This window comes from Schistocerca nitens, chromosome 3, assembly GCF_023898315.1.
Source record: "Schistocerca nitens isolate TAMUIC-IGC-003100 chromosome 3, iqSchNite1.1, whole genome shotgun sequence".
NCBI lineage: Eukaryota > Metazoa > Arthropoda > Insecta > Orthoptera > Acrididae > Schistocerca > Schistocerca nitens.
The window spans coordinates 233,397,085-233,416,579 of record NC_064616.1 but is presented as its reverse complement, the minus strand read 5'-3'; the positions used below and the strand labels follow the sequence as shown (position 1 = coordinate 233,416,579).

Here is a 19,495-nt window from a genome sequence, read left to right as displayed (position 1 = left end):
GGATGAATATGTACTGGGTATTTGTACAGGGTGTGTTACACTTCTTTTACAGCCCCACGTGCAACCTTATCCCCACAGGGTTTCTTTCCAGATAGTAAGTGAAATATGTACCAAGTTTTGATGATATCAATCCAGTAGTTTAGGAGGAATACTGAACATATATACATTTTTACAATAAGCAGAGACTAGAAATTCATCCAGATACTATATAGTCAGTTAAAAAATTACAGTTCCAATTACAACAGTTTTAAAATTTACTTTTACAAGCCCTGTCAATGAGCCGGAATCATGGTTGACAGACGGGTGATTTTAGTTTAACATCTCATTGACACTGAAGTCATTAAAGATCAAGCACAAGCTCAGGTTAGGGAAGGATGGGGAAGGAAATCAGCTTTAGCCTTTCAAAGGAACCATCCCAGAATTTATGGAAATCACAGAAGACCTAAACCTGGAGAGCTGGACGGGGATTTGAACTGTCATCCTCCTGAATGTGAGTCCAGTGTGCTAACAGCTTTATTCAGTGCACAACTATGATTCAGTAGTAACCATTCCCAGTTTAATTTATAGGGCAGCTGGGATTTTTTATCAAGTGATACCTAAGATATGTTACATATTGACTTAAATGTAAAGGTGAACATGGGAAACTACTACATCCTAAAAATGTTACATGCCAAATGCCCTTAGCCACTGAGAACAAACAGTAAGATCCACAGTTGTTCTTAATATACTTGTTTATTTCTGTAGCAAACAAATTAAATAATTATGTGAACATACAGTTTTCATGTTGTTCCATTTCCATCTCCCAAAACTTGAAAAGCAGTTTTATTCTAACAACAATTTCTGGGTTGTCAAAATGGAACAGACATTAATTACAAAGTATTCTCATTTATTTTAAGGAAAGTATCTATTTACAAGATACATACAAATTTTACACTTTTTAATGATGGGAATCATTTAAAAAAATCTGCACCATAATAGCCAACATATTTATTACAAAATGGCCTGCATCATGAATTATTTACATGAGAGCAGAACTAATCAGGTACAAATCAAGGTGTATATCATTATGAGGCTAAAAGAACACCATATACAAACACATAGATACAAACACAACAAGTTGCATACAAGCACAAAATATTTTAAGATTTACTGATGCTTCATAGGTTCACAGTCTTTGTATTTATACAAAAATGTTTTACTGCAGAAGAAAATGTATCCATTTTGTTCCTAAAATGAACCAATATTTAATTTTATCACAGACAGTGTCAGTGAAATAACAAAAAGTTACTGCGAAGTAACCATGAGTGGCAAGCAGTAAAGGGTAATTACTGTTTTCTTTCATGGCATGTTACTTATGTCCATTAAATTTTTTACAGTTGGACCTAGTTCAGTTTTTACATAGTTTGCCAGATCTTCACATTTCTTCTTGCTATTTACATCTTTTGAGCTTCCCCAAATTATGGCACCATTCATCCCAAGATTCTTTGGAATTGCGAGAGAGTTGTAAAGATCCTCCTGAAATAATTTATCATTAGCACAAATATGTCATTGATTTGTCCAACATAACTCACTCACTGACTCTCTCTCTCTCTCTCTCTCTCTCTCTCTCTCTCTCTCACACACACACACACACACACACACACACACACACACACACACACACACACACACAGAGCATTAGTTAACCCTTTTGAAATGGTGCCCAAGACTCACTCAGGCAGTGGCTATGCCAGTGAATGGGTAAGACTCAGGCACTGTCAGATGATAGTATGTATATTAGTATGTAATTTTTTGGTATGGTTAATACCTGAAACTGTTGTATTAACAAAGATATTGAAGCAAGTATGTTGTTCTAAATGGAATAGAATGCCTTTTTAATGTAATTCAAAAAGTCTTGAAGATATGAGTGTAAGGATATAGCACTCTTTAATCTTAGTGTTAAGCCTTTTTCACAGAAGTATCTGAAAAATGTGGTAAGATTTAGAGGCATGACATCCAGAATCTGTTATTGTGGTGTAAATGACAGGCTGCACCTTTATGTGAAGCATTTTAGCTGTTTACATGCCTACAGTACAGAACTAACAATAAATGCACAATGGTTAATGAAGCAGAATGGGACAATATTTAATGAAAAATATTATTCAAAACATTATCAGAGACTGTGATAGTACCACAAAAAGTTACTCAAAGTTACTCAAATGTGCAGACTAGCATGATATCCCAACACAGTCACCAACTATTGTTGGCAATCGTAAAATGCATTTTAGAAAGGCACGTGCCAAGTAAAACTGTGAGGGACGGGAAAAACCCACCGTGGTACAACAACGAAGTTAGGAAACTACTGCGAAAGCAAAGAGAGCTTCACTCCAAGTTTAAATGCAGCCAAAACCTCTCAGACAAACAGAAGCTAAACGATGTCAAAGTTAGCGTAAGGAGGGCTATGCGAGAAGCGTTCAGTGAATTCGAAAGTAAAATTCTATGTACCGACTTGACAGAAAATCCTAGGAAGTTCTGGTCTTACATTAAATCAGTAAGTGGCTCGAAACAGCATATCCAGACACTCCGGGATGATGATGGCATTGAAACAGAGGATGACACGCGTAAAGCTGAAATACTAAACACCTTTTTCCAAAGCTGTTTCAGAGAGGAAGACCGCACTGCAGTTCCTTCTCTAAATCCTCGCACAAACGAAAAAATGGCTGACATCGAAATAAGTGTCCAAGGAATAGAAAAGCAACTGGAATCACTGAACAGAGGAAAGTCCACTGGACCTGACGGGATACCAATTCGATTCTACACAGAGTATGCGAAAGAACTTGCCCCCCTTATAACAGCCGTGTACCGCAAGTCTCTAGAGGAACGGAGGGTTCCAAATGATTGGAAAAGAGCACAGGTAGTCCCAGTCTTCAAGAAGGGTCATCGAGCAGATGCGCAAAACTATAGACCTATATCTCTGACGTCGATCTGTCGTAGAATTTTAGAACATGTTTTTTGCTCGAGTATCATGTCGTTTTTGGAAACCCAGAATCTACTATGTAGGAATCAACATGGATTCTGGAAACAGCGATCGTGTGAGACCCAACTCGCGTTATTTGTTCATGAGACCCAGAAAATATTAGATACAGGCTCCCAGGTAGATGCTATTTTTCTTGACTTCCGGAAGGCGTTCGATACAGTTCCGCACTGTCGCCTGATAAACAAAGTAAGAGCCTATGGAATATCAGACCAGCTGTGTGGCTGGATTGAAGAGTTTTTAGCAAACAGAACACAGCATGTTGTTATCAATGGAGAGACGTCTACAGACGTTACAGTAACCTCTGGCGTGCCACAGGGGAGTGTTATGGGACCATTGCTTTTCACAATATATATAAATGACCTAGTAGATAGTGTCGGAAGTTCCATGCAGCTTTTCGCGGATGATGCTGTAGTATACAGAGAAGTTGCAGCATTAGAAAATTGTAGCGAAATGCAGGAAGATCTGCAGCGGATAGGCACTTGGTGCAGGGAGTGGCAACTGTCCCTTAACATAGACAAATGTAATGTATTGCGAATACATAGAAAGAAGGATCCTTTATTGTATGATTATATGATAGCGGAACAAACACTGGTAGCAGTTACTTCTGTAAAATATCTGGGAGTATGCGTGCGGAACGATTTGAAGTGGAATGATCATATAAAATTAATTGTTGGTAAGGCGGGTACCAGGTTGAGATTCATTGGGAGAGTGCTTAGAAAATGTAGTCCATCAACAAAGGAGGTGGCTTACAAAACACTCGTTCGACCTATACTTGAGTATTGCTCATCAGTGTGGGATCCGTACCAGATCGGGTTGACGGAGGAGATAGAGAAGATCCAAAGAAGAGCGGCGCGTTTCGTCACAGGGTTATTTGGTAACCGTGATAGCGTTATGGAGATGTTTAATAAACTCAAGTGGCAGACTCTGCAAGAGAGGCGCTCTGCATCGCGGTGTAGCTTGCTCGCCAGGTTTCGAGAGGTTGCGTTTCTGGATGAGGTATCGGGTATCGAATATATTGCTTCCCTCTACTTATACCTCCCGAGGAGATCACGAATGTAAAATTAGAGAGATTAGAGCGTGCACGGAGGCTTTCAGACAGTCGTTCTTCCCGTGAACCATACGCGACTGGAACAGGAAAGGGAGGTAATGACAGTGGCACGTAAAGTGCCCTCCGCCACACACCGTTGGGTGGCTTGCGGAGTATAAATGTAGATGTAGATGTAGAATGCCAGAGAATGTATGTCTCTGGATTCCTGTAGCACATGCTGGTATATCATTAATTGAAATCATCTCATTTGTTCAGTGGCAATTTCAAATGTGCACTGCAGCAGATGGAAAACTTTGAGCACATATTGAAGAAACGCAAAAACCTACATTTAATTGAGCAAAAATGTTTACTTTGCAGAAGATAGGTAGTCACTAAATCATTTTGTACATTCATTATATTACAGTTTCAAGTATTATCAGTTGGTACCAAGATCTGACAACAGTTCTTTACACTTCAACAGGTGATCACAGACAAGTTTCCCCCTAATTTCACTAAATTCCTTAGATACTTCTGTGAAAAGTTTAAACATCAACATTAAAAATCAGTATGTCACCATAACCATATTTTCAAGGACATTAAAATGGCATTTGAAAAAGTACAGTTCCATCAAAAAAGCATATTTGTTTTAATATTTCAGTTGATGCAAGAGTTAAAGAGTATTATCCATGCAACTGTATTACCTGCAACACCGTGTAATATCATTTGGAAAAATATATTGATATCTTGAACTAACTGCTCATTAAATAAAAGGGGTATTTATTACATCTTACAGGCAGGCAGGCAGGCAGGTGGAGGGAGGGAGGGAGGTAGGGAGGGGAGGGAGGGAGGTGGTGGAGGGAGGGAAGGGGAGGGAGGGAGGTGGAGGGGAGGGGAAGGAGAGAGAGTGAGAGAGAGAGATTTCTTCCTATCAGAGCTACTCTCTTAAATTCCTATCAGAGCATCTCTCATAAATAGGTAAGCAGAACACCTTAGTTTTACCTGGTGAAACAAGTTCCCCTTTGTGTGAATGTCATATCTCAAGTAAAGACTCTATATCAAGATATGCGGTGATAATTTTGTTATTACTACAGTCACCAACTATTGTTTAAAAGTTTCAGGATAATGCCAACTAACTAGCCTTAAAATAGTACAACTTTAAGAACTTTGATTTAACTTTCATATCTGATTATTGAAGATAACTCTTAAGAGGTGATCTGGTTACTCACAGCACACATCATAATTATAATGGTATAATGTTTAATGTTCAAAAACAAAATTTTCACTAACTGGAATTTATCCTGATGAGACTGAGAGGCATGCTTTTAACTTCAGTTGGTAGATAATCAAATTAACTTCAAGCTGTCCCTGGACTGCCATGTCATATGACTCTTGAAACTAACTTATCTGCCATTTACCTTTGACTGGTAACTGCATCAAACATTCACAATAGTTAATTATTTATATTTGTATTTATAAGCTAGGAATATGTAAGGGATTGACCTAGGCTTTATGTAACAAATCAACTCAGCACCTAACTGTGTCATTGAGGGAAGTCAAAATGAGGATATCCGGAACAGGATTTGAACCCAGATCATTTGAAATATGATTGCAATGATTTACTAGGCAGTAACTCATTCAATTGATTTTTGATGAAATATAAAATCAGTTACTAGTTTTTAATTACTTATTGAGCCCCAAGTTCATCGTGGAGAGCTAAACTATTAATTTGTAAATTTGATTTTGCCATACAGAACTATTTCATAGAAAATGGGTGCCTATTTGAGTGACTCATGCTTGTGGAGATGGGAGATGCAGAAATAAAATTTAGTGAACTTATGTTTCAATTGAAGTTGCTGCACGAAGCCATGACCATTGGATCTGATATATACTGAAGAGCTAAAGAAGCTAGTACACCCACCTAATATCGTGTAGAGCCCCCACGAGCATGCAGAAATGCCGCAACATGACGTGAAATGGGCTCAACTAATGTCTGAAGTAGTGCTGGAGAGAACTGACACCATGAATCCTGCAGGGCTGTCCATAAATCGGTAAGAGTACAATGGGATGGAGATCTTTTCTGGACAGCACGTTACAAGGCATCCCAGATATGCTCAATAGCTTTGATGTCTACGCCAGACACTTGTTGTCTCATATAGGTGTTGCTGACCGCTGTGTCGTATTCTACCTGTTTACATATCTCAGTATTTCGATACACATGGCTATACCAGTTTCTCTGGTGCTTCAGTGTATGTTCTGGTACATAACAAACTGGGTATGTTGCAGAATGGCTTCCTCATTTGTCTCCTTACACATTAAATTTACTGACTGAGGAGGAACTGCACTAAAATTCCTAAGAAAAGTCACAAGAATCTTGGTCCGAACTAAATCACTATTTTTAATAATGAAGGTCACTTGTTATGAGTACTATTTATTTTTCATAACCTGTCAAAATGAGCAGACTCCAATGTTCCATATATTGCATCCTAGTCACATTACAGTCACTGAATCACTAGAGATAACTGGTGTTGTCGTCTGCTACAAGTGACATGAGCATTGTGCACTGCACTGCCATCACAGAATTAGGGGGTCATATAGAAGAAAGCTGTGACCAATACCGTCACAAAAAATAATGGATGCCAGAAGGGGCTGGCTCTCCCGTGTATTCGCCACCTGCTTTACAATTATGTCATACCAATAAATGTATCCACTTGCTGCCTATGTTTTTATGGTACTTGTTTCCCCATTGGCTTCGACAAACATCATTTGGATTTTTGGCATATACCAGTACCAGCTTTTTCTAATGAAGTACACTCTAAGACAAGAAACCAATCCATCATGAAGGAATTACCCAGATGGGACAGAGACCGGTACTTGCGATGTACATGTACATATACCTATACAGACGAACAAATGATTACACGTTAAAAAAAAAACTGGATGATTTATTTGACAGAAAGAGCTTCAGAAATTGAACAAGTCGGTGAAGCATTGGTCCACCTATGGCCCTTATGCAAGCAGTTAATCAGGTTGGCATTGGTTGACAGAGTTGTTTGATGTTCTGCTGGAGGATATTATGTGAACTTCTGTCCAATTGGCGCCTTAGATCAATAAAATCCCGAGCAGGTTGGAGGGTCAAGCCCATAATACTCCAAATATTCAGAATTGGGTAGAGATCCCGCAACCTTGCTGGCCAAGGTAGGGTTTGGCAAGCACAAAGTCAAGCAGTAGAAACTCTCGCCATGTGTGGGTTGGCATTATCTTGCTGAACTGTAAGCCAAGAAGAGCTTGCCATGAAGGACAACAAAACTAGGTGTAGAATATCAATGACGTGCTGTAAGGGCTCTACAGATGACAACTGAAAGGGTCTTTCCATGAAGTGAGATGTCACTCCAGATCATCACTCCTGGTTGATGAGCCTTACAGCGCTCAATAGTCAGGTTGGTATCCTTCAGCTGTCCAGGGCATCTCCAGATACGTCTTCACTGGCCATCAGGGGTCAAATCAAAGTGAGACTCATCACTGAAGACAATTCTACTCCAGTCAGTGAGATTCGAGGTCGAATGTGCCTGACAGCTCTGAAAATGGGCTTTTTGGTTTACAGAGGTCAATAGTAGTCAGTGAAAGAGGTGCCGTGAGCTCAGCCCCATTTCTGTGAGCCACCTATTAATGGTCTTTGTGATCACTGAAGCACCAGTTGCATCTCAGATTGATGATAGTGATGAATCAGGGTTTCTGATTACCTCTCTGGTGATTACACATTCCTCTCGTTCTGTCCTCTCTCTAGATCAATGGCTTCCTTCTTGACACTGTGTTTGGTCATGGTTCACCCATTCCTTCCAACATCATCAAAACAGAGAGGCAGCGTTCCTATTCAAATGTTGAGTGGATTGCCGATTACTCCAACTGGCTTCTTTGAACCCAAGTACATGTACTCTCTCAAATGCTAACATCTGTGTAGGTTGTTCATGCAACTGCCTGCGAGGTATAGTTACTGTTCAACTGAATACATGGAATGCAATTCACAAAAATTTTACGCCCTGGTATCGACGTTCCCCTGTTTACTATTCTTGCCAGCTGTGCAGTGAGATTACACTGCGGCGTCACAACCAAAGTTTACAATTTTGTATTTTCCGTTTGTGACCAAATAGCGCAAATCCTTCGTGGTGCATTTTTTGAGTATATTTGGTCCTAGCTTGCAACAGTCACGCGATACTTGGACTTTGTGTGTGTGATGTCTATCTCCACATTGCAAACTAAACTCAACAGTCGAACGCTACAGTGGCATCTAGAGCACCAGTTCCATGACTTGCATGTAACATCCTCTAAATAGTAGTAATTGTTTTTCTTATTGTGGTTGACTCCATATACTTGTCTGTTATACAAACGAAGCCCATCATTCAAATTCTACAGCGTTGTCTACAGCCCCATTTCCACAACTTTCGTGTAATGTCCCATAAACTGCTGCATTAGTTTTTCTTGCTGTGGTTGACATTATAGAGAGAACTGTTACGCAAACTAGATCCATCGGTCTAATTCTTCACAGGCACAGGGTGACAGTTATTGAATATATGAAATAAAATCGTCATAACTTCTGAATGGTTTGCGTTAGGACGTTCAAACTGCATGGTTGGCCGCGGGGCACGATGGTAATTAGTATGTGCATGCACACGCGCTTTGTTGTTATTAGCCATTTGCCCATGGAACCCTGTTGTCCAATCCCAAGCAATACTCACGTTTGTGATGCGACACTGTATCTGCAAATGGATTTGCCATGGAATACAAATTACCTTACCCAAATCGACCAATTGTGCAACACATTATCTGTGAGATATCGCTATAGCATCACAAAAACATAGTGCTATAGCGCAAAAGCATCTATAGCGGCAATACCTCATACACATAGGAAGGAACCAAGAGGAACGACGACAATGGTGGAACGAGAGCAAAAGGCAGCGTGGTGGTGCATGTCACTGCTGTTCTATCACGGTCACCCCTCCCCCCCCCCCCCCCCCCCCGAACCACTTACAAGGGCGTGCTAAAAAGTAATGTCTCCGATCTTTCACGTGAAAACTCTTCAAGCTTTTTAAATGAAACCAATGTTATTAACATTCTACATCTTTTCCCTTCATATCTATATACACTACTGGCCATTAAAATTGCTACACCAAGAAGAAATGCAGATGATAAATGGGTATTCATTGGACAAATATATTATACTAGAACTGACATGTGATTACATTTTCACGCAATTTGGGTGCATAGATCCTGACAAATCAGTACTCAGAACATCCACCAACCAACCATTACCAACGGCCTTGATATGCCTGGGCATTGGGCCAAACAGAGCTTGGATAGCGTGTACAAGTACAGCTGCCCATGCAGCTTCAACACGATACCACAGTTCATCAAGAGTAGTGACTGGCGTATTGTGACGGGCCAGTTGTTCGGCCACCATTGACCAGACGTTTTCGATTGGTGAGAGATCTGGGGAATGTGCTGGCCAGGGCAGCAGTCGAACATTTTCTCTATCCAGAAAGGCCCGTACAGGACCTGCAACATGCGGTCGTGCATTATCCTGCTGAATTGTAGGGTTTCGCAGGGATCGAATGAAGGGTAGAGCCACAGGTCGTAACACATCTGAAATGTAACGTCTAGTGTTCAAAGTTCCGTCAATGCGAACAAGAGGTGACCGAGACGTGTAACCAGTGGCACCCGATTTTTAAATGACAGTATTAGTCATGTATTGATTTGCGTACGTTTTTCCAGTTATGTTCCAGCACCAACACTCTGTACTAAGTTAAGGAGTTTTTGATAATAACATGGTTTTTCTTGTACATCCTGTTAAACATCTTAATCAAAAGAATAAATGTACAGTACAACACATTCCTGATGTTTAATAATTCACCCGCTGTTTATCCAATTCCTATCGAGCCTCTTGTAGCCCAGCTCAGACCACATGTGTATGATTATTAGTATATTTTAAGAGCATTTTCCCAAAACCGATTCTCCTCCACAATTACTCAAGAAGTTATCTATATATACCAAGATTTCATTACCGTATTTTTCCTGAATTGAGGCCTATTCAGTAATCCTATTGAAGCAAATGTACAGTGTGGTTAAGTGGCAGGTTCATTCAGGTGGTGGCCCAAGTTAAGTTCACGTAATAATGTACCAAATTAAATTCATATAATCATGTTTCGCAAAGTCTAGCAAATATTTTTCCAACAGTTACGTTACACTGTACCTAGGAACAAATATTCTATTCATATGTAAACGTGTTGCAGTCGATAAAACTTTGTCAGTACTGTATTTAATAGTCCATGTGTTCCATTATTACACTACTGCGCACCAATAAACAGTAAGCGAAATCAAATTAAGAAGATGTATTATCAAAAACCAATTAATTACAAGTTGAAAACTTTATGAAACAAAAGCCACTGGCAACTAACTCAGATCACCACTTTCAAGACTGTAAAGAACTCAGTTCATTTGCAAATGGGCCACATCACAATATCGATTCGACGTGTTGCTGATACATTCATATCACAGGCCACATGAGAGCAGAAAAGGCAGCCTGTGCCATGGAGGACTGATGCCTGCCAACCCAGAATCAGGATCAGCTGGGGGGCAATGTGAGTGTTCAAGTCCAGAACATCAGCAGAGAACTTAGCAGCCTTTCGGATATCCAGAGGAAGGGGCTGGCTAACAACTAAAGAACGTAGAAAGCTATCATGGGAAGAGCTTTTGAATTCAATAAAATGTCAAAAGTGTGTGGCAGTCAACCAGGAGAATTTGAGGAAGAAAAAATACGGCTATAGTATCTAACCTGTAGCGAAATGGTGTCCTTCTTAATGCACAGACGATGGAAAAATACTTTTATAACTTAACTTCTAGTTAGACACGAGATCCCACATAACGAAAACATTGGGAAGCCGTGAAGAAGAGAAGTGTTTACTTCGAGTCCACCAACACAGAAACTTAGAGTTTCCCTGTCTCCACGAGAGAGCTAGAACCTGCATGCCTTGTCTGTATTGAGGAACACATCCCTTGGCAATGGAAACATTCATTATGGCTAGCTGCTGCACTGAATCCCCAAAGAAAGGAACTTGTAGACAAGACATTGTCGGAAGGCCAATATACACGATGCTCCTGGAGATAAGCTCAAGTGTTTTCTCTCCTGAACACAAGGAAGAATCCAACGTCTCCAAGTACACTACTGGCCATTAAAATTGCTACACCAAGAAGAAATACAGATGATAAACGGGTATTCATTCGACAAATATATTATACTAGAACTGACATGTGATTACATTTTCAAGAAATTTGGGTGCATAGATGCTGAGAAATCAGTACCCAGAACAACCACCTTTGGTCGTAATAACGGAGTTGATACGCCTGGGCATTGAGTCAAACAGAGCTTGGATGGCGTGTGCAGGTACAGCTAGCTGCCCATGCAGCTTCAACACGATACCACAGTTCATCAAGAGTAGTGACTGGTGTATTGTGACGAGCCAGTTGCTCGCCCACCATTGACCAGACGTTTTCAGTTGGTGAGACATCTGGAGAATGTGCTGGCCAGGGCAGCAGTCGAACATTTTCTCTATCCAGAAAGGCCCGTACAGGACCTGCAACAAGCGGTCGTGCATTATCCTGCTGAAATGTAGGGTTCGCAGGAATCGAATGAAGGGTAGACCAACACGTCGTAACACATCTGAAATGTAACGTCCACTGTTCAAAGTTCCGTCAATGCGAACAAGGGGTGACCGAGACGTGTAACCAATGGCACTCCATACCATCACGCTGGGTAATACGCTAGTATGGCGGTGACGAATACACGCTTCCAATCTGCATTCACTGCGATGTCGCCAAACACGGATGCGACCATCATGATTCTGTAAACAGAACCTGGATTCATCCGAAGAAATGTCGTTTTGCTATTCGTGCACCCAGGTTCGTCGTTGAGTACACCATCGCAGGCGCTCCTGTCTGTGATGCAGCGTCAAGGTTCAAAATGGCTCTGAGCACTATGGGACTTAACTTCTAAGGTCATTAGTCCCCTAGAACTTAGAACTACTTAAACCTAACTAACCTAAGGACATCACACACATCCATGCCCGAGGCAGGATTCGAACCTGCGACTGTAGCGGCCGCGCGGTTCCAGACTGCAGCGCCTTTAACCGCTTGGCCACAGCGTCAAGGATAACCGCAGCCATGGTCTCCGAGCTGATAGTCCATGCTGCTGCAAACGTCGTCGAACTGTTCGTGCAGATGGTTGTTGTCTTGAAAACGTCCCCATCTGATAACTCAGGGATCGAGACGTGGTTGCACGATCCGTTACAGCCATGCGGGTAAGATGCCTGTCATCTCGAGTGCTAGTGATTCGAGGCCGTTGGGATCCAGCACGGCGTTCCGTATTACCCTCCTGAACCCAACGATTTCATATTCTGCTAACAGTCATTAGATATCGACCAACACGAGCAGCAATGTCGCGATACGATAAACCGCAATAGCGATAGGCTACAATCCGACCTTTATCAGAGTCGGAAACGTGATGGTACGCATTTCTCCTCTTTACACGAGGCATCACAATGTTTCACCAGGCAACGCCGGTCAACTGCTGTATGAGAAATCGGTTGGAAACTTTCCTCATGTCAGCACGTTGTAGGTGTCGCCACCGGCGCCAACCTTGTGTGAATGCTCTGAAAAGCTAGTCATTTGCATATCACAGCATCTTCTTCCTGTCGGTTAAATTTCGGGTCTGTAGCACGTCATCTTTGTGGTGTAGCAATTTTAATGGCCATTAGTGTAGTTACCGCGCTGTCACTGTTACCAACTCTGTGGGAAAGATTCTTGAAAGAATTGTCAACAAGTGTTTTGATCGTGGTGAAAATGATGTTTTGAGTTTCTTTCAGTGTAGTTTTAGATGCAGAGTTCCGCTGTGCACAACATTATGCAGCTGAAGGCGGCCACACGACTATCTTTCCTTTGTATGTGAAATCTCATAAGTATATTTTTTCACCAAGGGAAGGTGTGTGATAATACTTGTAGGTACAATGTTTTACTCTACATTAGCTCCACGGTTGGGAATTCTGTGTGCATCTCCCTATTTCTCTGAGATCCTTCAATAATGAGAGATATTTTAGACACAAAGTCGATAATGTTTTCTTAGAGTATTTTGTTGATGAGAACGATCCTTCTCAGGGATGTATTTTAAGTGATATTATTTTTTTTCCAAAGTAAAAAGCCTTGTTCCGTATTCTTTGTCTATGGAAGATTTTTTTAATCCTTTGGTGCGACTTTAGAGAAACTCTAGATATGCCAGAGACGGTAGGTACACGCCAATCCTTCATTGTAATCGCAACCAGCTTTCCAATTGCGTCCGCGTGCGGTAGCGTTCTCGCTTCCCACGCCCGGGTTCCCGGGTTCGATTCCCGGCGGGGTCAGGGATTTTCTCTGCCTCGTGATGACTGGGTGTTGTGTGCTGTCCTTAGGTTAGTTAGGTTTAAGTAGTTCTAAGTTCTAGGGGACTGATGACCATAGATGTTAAGTCCCATAGTGCTCAGAGCCATTTTCCAATTGCGCCGTGTTTATACTGTATTGAACTTTTGCTTCTGTTTGCTCGTGGGTAAATGTTTCTTTAGCTACTTACTGTATATAGTCTGAGACTCGAAGTTGCTTTGGTTCTTTCTAGTGAATTATTTTGGCCTAGCTTACGATAACCAGGTACGACTTGAACTTTCGATGTATTCACGTTTTGTGGGAGCTACAAAGACTAATTTTTATTAAGTGCAATAAACGGTGTCTTTGCCACGCAATCAATTCTATAGACAATAGCATGGTAAGATTCAAATTTATTACTAACATTGGATTAGTGTAGAATTCTACAAACATAAATACAGAGTTTTCTTGAGTAAAACGATTCTTCCATTGAGGTCATCATCGGATTCAGAGTCGGTGATTAAGTGTAATGCAGCTTGCTACAAACAGCACAGAGACTCAAAGTTTTAGTGACACTAATCGTGTGGATGCTGCGTTCCCTGGCGTCCAGTCACACTATTTAATACATGAAGTCCATTTTTAAATAAAAAATTGAAGTTTCCGATGCTTATTCACGCCAGGTGGTTTCATTTTTTATTCCCAAAATCATCACCAGTGGCATATGTAAATGCATTGAATGCCTGCATCCTGAATGCATCATCAGGGAATTGTGCACTGTCACAAATTTAGAAATTAGGGTGAGTTAAATGAAACATGTCTACCACTAACGATATGTGGGAAGTAACTAAATGAAAGTGGTTGCTACCGATTCTGCTAATGATTTAATTCAAGGGTCGTCAGATGCCTATGGCCTGTAGACTGATCAGCTGTCATCTTATCTAAACGAATATTTGCACCACGGAATTGTCATGAGAAACGATGTCCCTCACATACAGCATGTTCCAAAATTATATCGACAACTTCGAGGGGATGTAGAACATGTTTTGAGAAACAAAATCCAACAACACTACAGACCGTCGAAGTTACAGGCGCTAGCGCCAGTATATATATAAACAAGTTGTTCGGAAATTACCGTTACAAACTTCTAGGACTTCTAGGACTTCTAGAGGCGAGTGAGTACATAATATTTTGAATAGGAACCCATGTCCAAAAACGTAACGTTTCCGTTCTACAACGTTTTCAATCGAGATGTTTAACTCATCCATTTCTGCTTGAGAAATTGAATTAGGCATGATGCAGTGCACTGATAAGAAAATACAGTCCCCAATTCTACACGCAACTGTGAGCGACTGTAATAATGAATCCATTCCGTCTACAGGGAAATTATGATCATAATTGGCGAACTGAGTAGTATCGCCTAATTTAAGGAAGAGCAGTTTCCATTTGTGTTACAGTATTATCCAACACCTCGAAGTACACCTGTTTGTATTGTGACGCCGAGCGGTTCTAGGTGCTACAGTCTGGAACCGCGCGACCGATACGGTCGCGAGTTCGAATCCTGCCTCGGGCATGGATGTGTGTGATGTCCTTAGGTTAGTTAGGTTTAAGTAGTTCTAAGATCTAGAGGACTGATGACCTCAGAAGTTAAGTACCATAGTGCTCAGAGCCATTTGAACCATTTTTTTTGTATTGTGACATCAGTGGATTGCCAATATATTCATCCATCATTTCAGCTCTATTCATGGAAGCTTAAAAAGTCGATCAATACATCTTCATTTCTTAAGTTTCTCATGTGAGATATGCATTATGAGTCAGAATTATTACAAAACTATGCATCATTGGTTTTTCCTAAGGAATGTTGAAAAGCAGTTCAATCTTTAAAAAATGCTTTGAAAAACTGATAGCAGGAAAAAAAGTCAAAGTTTGGGAGACTATTTTTGGAACCAGAGGTTTCTCTTGTAGTCGTTGCACTCTAGTCTCAACTATCACTTATTTCTGTTAAAACTTCAAATAGCCCCTTACATTTTTCGTGAATGGCAGCTATCATTCTGGCGTTACAGTTCCATCTCATTTCATTGTTCGAAGGAATGCGTTTACCAACAATACTGTAGAGAATTTCTGTGCGTTTGGAAGACCGACGGAGAAAGCAAGGATTCCTAGAAACCAAAAATAGCTTTACTGGTCTTATAGAACAGCTCTGCTACAAAACTTAATTTAAACGATGTGCAAAAAGTGAATAAAAAGAGCTTGGGGGTAATTTCACGAACCTTAGTCCGCAGGCCACTTAATCCTCACGCCAGAACGGGAGCACCACCATAGGTTTGAACCACCAATTTGTTCTTCATGTTATAACTCCGAAACACGCCACTTAGTACAACGAAAAAAAAAAAAAAAGAAAAAAGAAAAGAAAAGCACCAGCAGCAGCAGTATGTCGCTGCTGGAGTCCACTAACATAACGATAAAAGAGCTTTGTGACTTGACTGAGACGTCTGTTGCTTTGTGCATAATGTAGGCATAAAACGAGATTCTATCCAAACTTGAATGTATATATTCGCAAATCTGCTCATGTACACGTTTAATCAGCTCGTAGTGTATAGTATTTTAAAAATTTCCCCAGAAATAGTCCATTATCTTCCAGTGTGCTACGAAATCTTCGTTTCTTTTTAGCTCAGGTTTAAAAATCGCTCTGAAATTTCAGTGATTCAGAGAATGTTCTGTCTCATAATGACCTTTGAAAGATAGCTCCTGCTTACGCAAAAGACATGTGACATCAATTAGAATTTTCGTACTGTCTCTGTTAGCTTTAGCCGGCCGGGGTGGCCGAGCGGTTCTAGGCGTTACAGTTTGGAACCGCGCGACACTACGGTCGCAGGTTCGAATCCTGCCTCGGGCATGGATGTGTGTGATGTCCTTAGGCTAGTTAGGCTAGTTAGGTTTAAGTAGTTCTAAGTTCTAGGGGACTGATGACCTCAGAAGCTAAGTCCCATAGTGCTCAGAGCCATTTGAACCATCTGTTAGCTTTCACTTCATTGTTGTGTCTGATTTTCATAAGCTTGTGACTTTCATTAGGTTGCTCTGAAATACTAAACACTGTTTGGATAGTTCTTTATACGAAATAAAACTACTTAGATGATCTTTAGGGGAAGCATGTCGTGCTAACCTCTTGACAGGTTCTTCAGATTGTCGAAACTTTCAGTGGACCATAAAGTTGTTTCTTGTGCTTAGGAAGAAACATGACAGCAGAATAATTTTCTTTTTGCAAGGCTAGTACATAACCAGTTGTGCTGCTCATACCATGGACTTAGGAATACACCTGGTTTGATCTTCCTGAAGAAGGGGTAGCGCCAGTATTGGACGTCCTTTCTTCAAAATGTTGTGTCGTTCAGTTTCACATCAAATTGAAAACGAAGCTCCTGCAAGGAAGTGACGATGTCCTCCTCGAAAACGTTACAGCAAAACTTGTACCAGATTACACTTCATCCATATTTACTGCACAGACGGGGCAACTACTGCACACGGTAAAACTAACTTAAAAGAAAACTAGAGATGTGGCACACAAGCTACTGGCTTCCCGTGGCACGGAAGGGCATGGCAATACGGCTACGACAACCTGTACCCTTCTCTGTTCCTAGTCGTGACGTCATGGTTACCATAGCAACCGAGAGTTTACGGCGTCCTGGTATGTGTCTGGCCGCCTCACCATATGCTTGGCACCTCCATATGCTGTAGGTTCGGGTTAGCTTCCGCACTTTGATTTGCTCTCTACTGATGGCGGGTTAGAAGAAATCAGAAAAAACTAATGTCTTTTGCAGTCGCCGACGAACTTCTGGAACTACTGTAAAAGTAAGCGGGGCCTGGCCACCCTTGTCTGCTCTGGTCAACCGCCACTGGTTGAGTCCTGAATCGCGAAAGAATTGTCACTAAGGTTGTGAAACGACTCTAAACACTGCAGGCAGCCTGAATGCTCACCATTCTGGCTGCCGCCTGGGATCCCGAGAAGACCAGCAGTCCCCCCACGTTTCTCTCACTCTCAAAAAAAAAAAAAAAAAAAAAAAAAAAACGTTGTCCTCCGCCGCCTTCTGAACTCCTTCGTTTCTCTAACTCTGGCACATCCAGCAAAAATAATTCCGCAAAAGCTCGCGTCATTCAACCAGGGCTTGTGCTTATTTGTATCACCCGTCGGAAGAGGGAAACTTTTCCACACAGCTCTCCTCCTCTCATCTTACGAGTCCCAAAGAGATGCACACCAGATATTAGCAGCCAGTGAGAAATCGAATCTTGGCGTTAGCCTATGAGACAGGAGCAAATTCTCGTTTCTTCCCCTACCATCCTGAATATTTTTCGAAAGTGTCGTAATTCTTCCCGCGGAGGTGAACATCCTTGGAACCAGTACGTCTGCTGGAGAGTAACTTCATACGTAATCAGCAATCTGTCAACTTTCTAATGGCGCCAGTATGTCGCCTAGGGTAGGAAAATCGTCATTAGGTCCTGAGCTGTCTTTTGAGGCTGGAGCAAGCGAGTCTGCAAGAGGCGTGTTTCCTCCGTTAATCAGTGATGTGTCGTCTGTGGTGCATACAACTGGGAACGAACTTCGGCAAACCCATGTCGGGCTCGAGAAGCGACCACACTGGGCAGCGGCTCTGCTGAATATTTTATCTGAGTCTCCACTGTCCTCAAGGGACAAGAGAGGCACCTTGCTGGAAGAGGCGCACAACTCGCGTGTCGAATTCGACCATCCGAACATTGCTTCATGCAAACGAAAAACTAGTTTTTCTGTAAGAGCTGTCTTGCTGTTTCCTTGACCTGTTCAGTGGAGTATCAAGTTGTCTATCTAAATTCTGTTAAAAGGAGCTAATTACAAGGATGGCTGCAATTGTTTCTACTCTGTTTACAGTGAAGTTTCAGGTGCAAACCAAACTTAACTGACTTTGAATCACAGCAGGCGGATGTCTCATTCAAAGTGCAAATAGTGAGGCACATGACAGCATCTTTTCATGTTCCTTTTATTAATCTACCTCTTTTCAGACTGTTGTCAGGTTGGATTTTCACATTAGCTGGATTAGGAAGGAAGTGATGAATGTGGACTAGGAGTATCACTTACAAAAAAGAAAACAATGGCACACTTCTTTCCGAGTGGTTGGTTACATTCGCAAATATTCAGCACGTGGCATGCGCCAATGAACAGTTTAGAAAAGCAAAAATATATGAATTGGACATGACTGATACATGTCCATCTATCAATAGGGCATGTTATGGTTCAGAACTTACATGAGTGAGGAAGTCTGTTGAGTCATGGTACCTGTACCACACGTAAGGATAAATTCGAGGACCAACAATGCGTGGTGTCCTTTGTGCAACTCTTCGCGCTTCCAATAGACGTCCAAGCATAAATGGTACATGTTCTGGTGTTGACTTCGATGACTTGCTTAAATACAGGGAAGGAAATAGCGCAGTGCTCTCATCGAAGAGCCACTGTATCCTGAAACACAAATATAGAAGCGAAAATAAATAATATTTACTTGTTATTTCTGGATTTAATGATTAAAATAATAATATTGTTCTAAGTCTATTTAGCAACTACTGGTAATTTCCTTACGTATCACAGATAGAATGCAACCAAGATACGGATGTATTTAGCACTTTTCTCTTTGGTTTCGATGTACAAATTGAAAAATTGTGACAGTTTTACAGAAATAGGAGAGAAATTCGGTGGCTACATTTCTTACTAAAATTTGTTTCTCAAAAGCTGTTTGACTGTCAATTCTTATGGATGACACACATGGAAATGTGTTACAAAAATATTAAGGTACTTAGTCACAACAATGAACTAAAACAATTGCAACGAAATGTCGACTATATATATATATATACTCCTGGAAATTGAAATAAGAACACCGTGAATTCATTGTCCCAGGAAGGGGAAACTTTATTGACACATTCCTGGGGTCAGATACATCACATGATCACACTGACAGAACTACAGGCACATAGACACAGGCAACAGAGCATGCACA

The 19,495-nt window shown here is 41.1% G+C and overlaps 1 protein-coding gene across 5 annotated transcripts in view; it reads right to left on the bottom strand.

Moving 5' to 3' along the window:
• Positions 1–984: 984 nt before the first annotated feature.
• Positions 985–19,495, bottom strand: part of LOC126248195 (hyaluronidase-like) — a 347,681-nt gene continuing 329,170 nt past the window's right edge. For all 5 annotated transcript variants that reach the window (XM_049948992.1, XM_049948991.1, XM_049948988.1 and 2 more), the window contains exons 5-6: positions 18,750–18,960; positions 985–1,515 (exon numbers count right to left, since the gene is read on the bottom strand). In XM_049948992.1, coding sequence (XP_049804949.1) covers positions 1,339–1,515; positions 18,750–18,960 — 388 coding nt within the window. In that variant the 3' untranslated portion in view covers positions 985–1,338. The remainder of the gene's footprint in view (positions 1,516–18,749; positions 18,961–19,495) is intronic.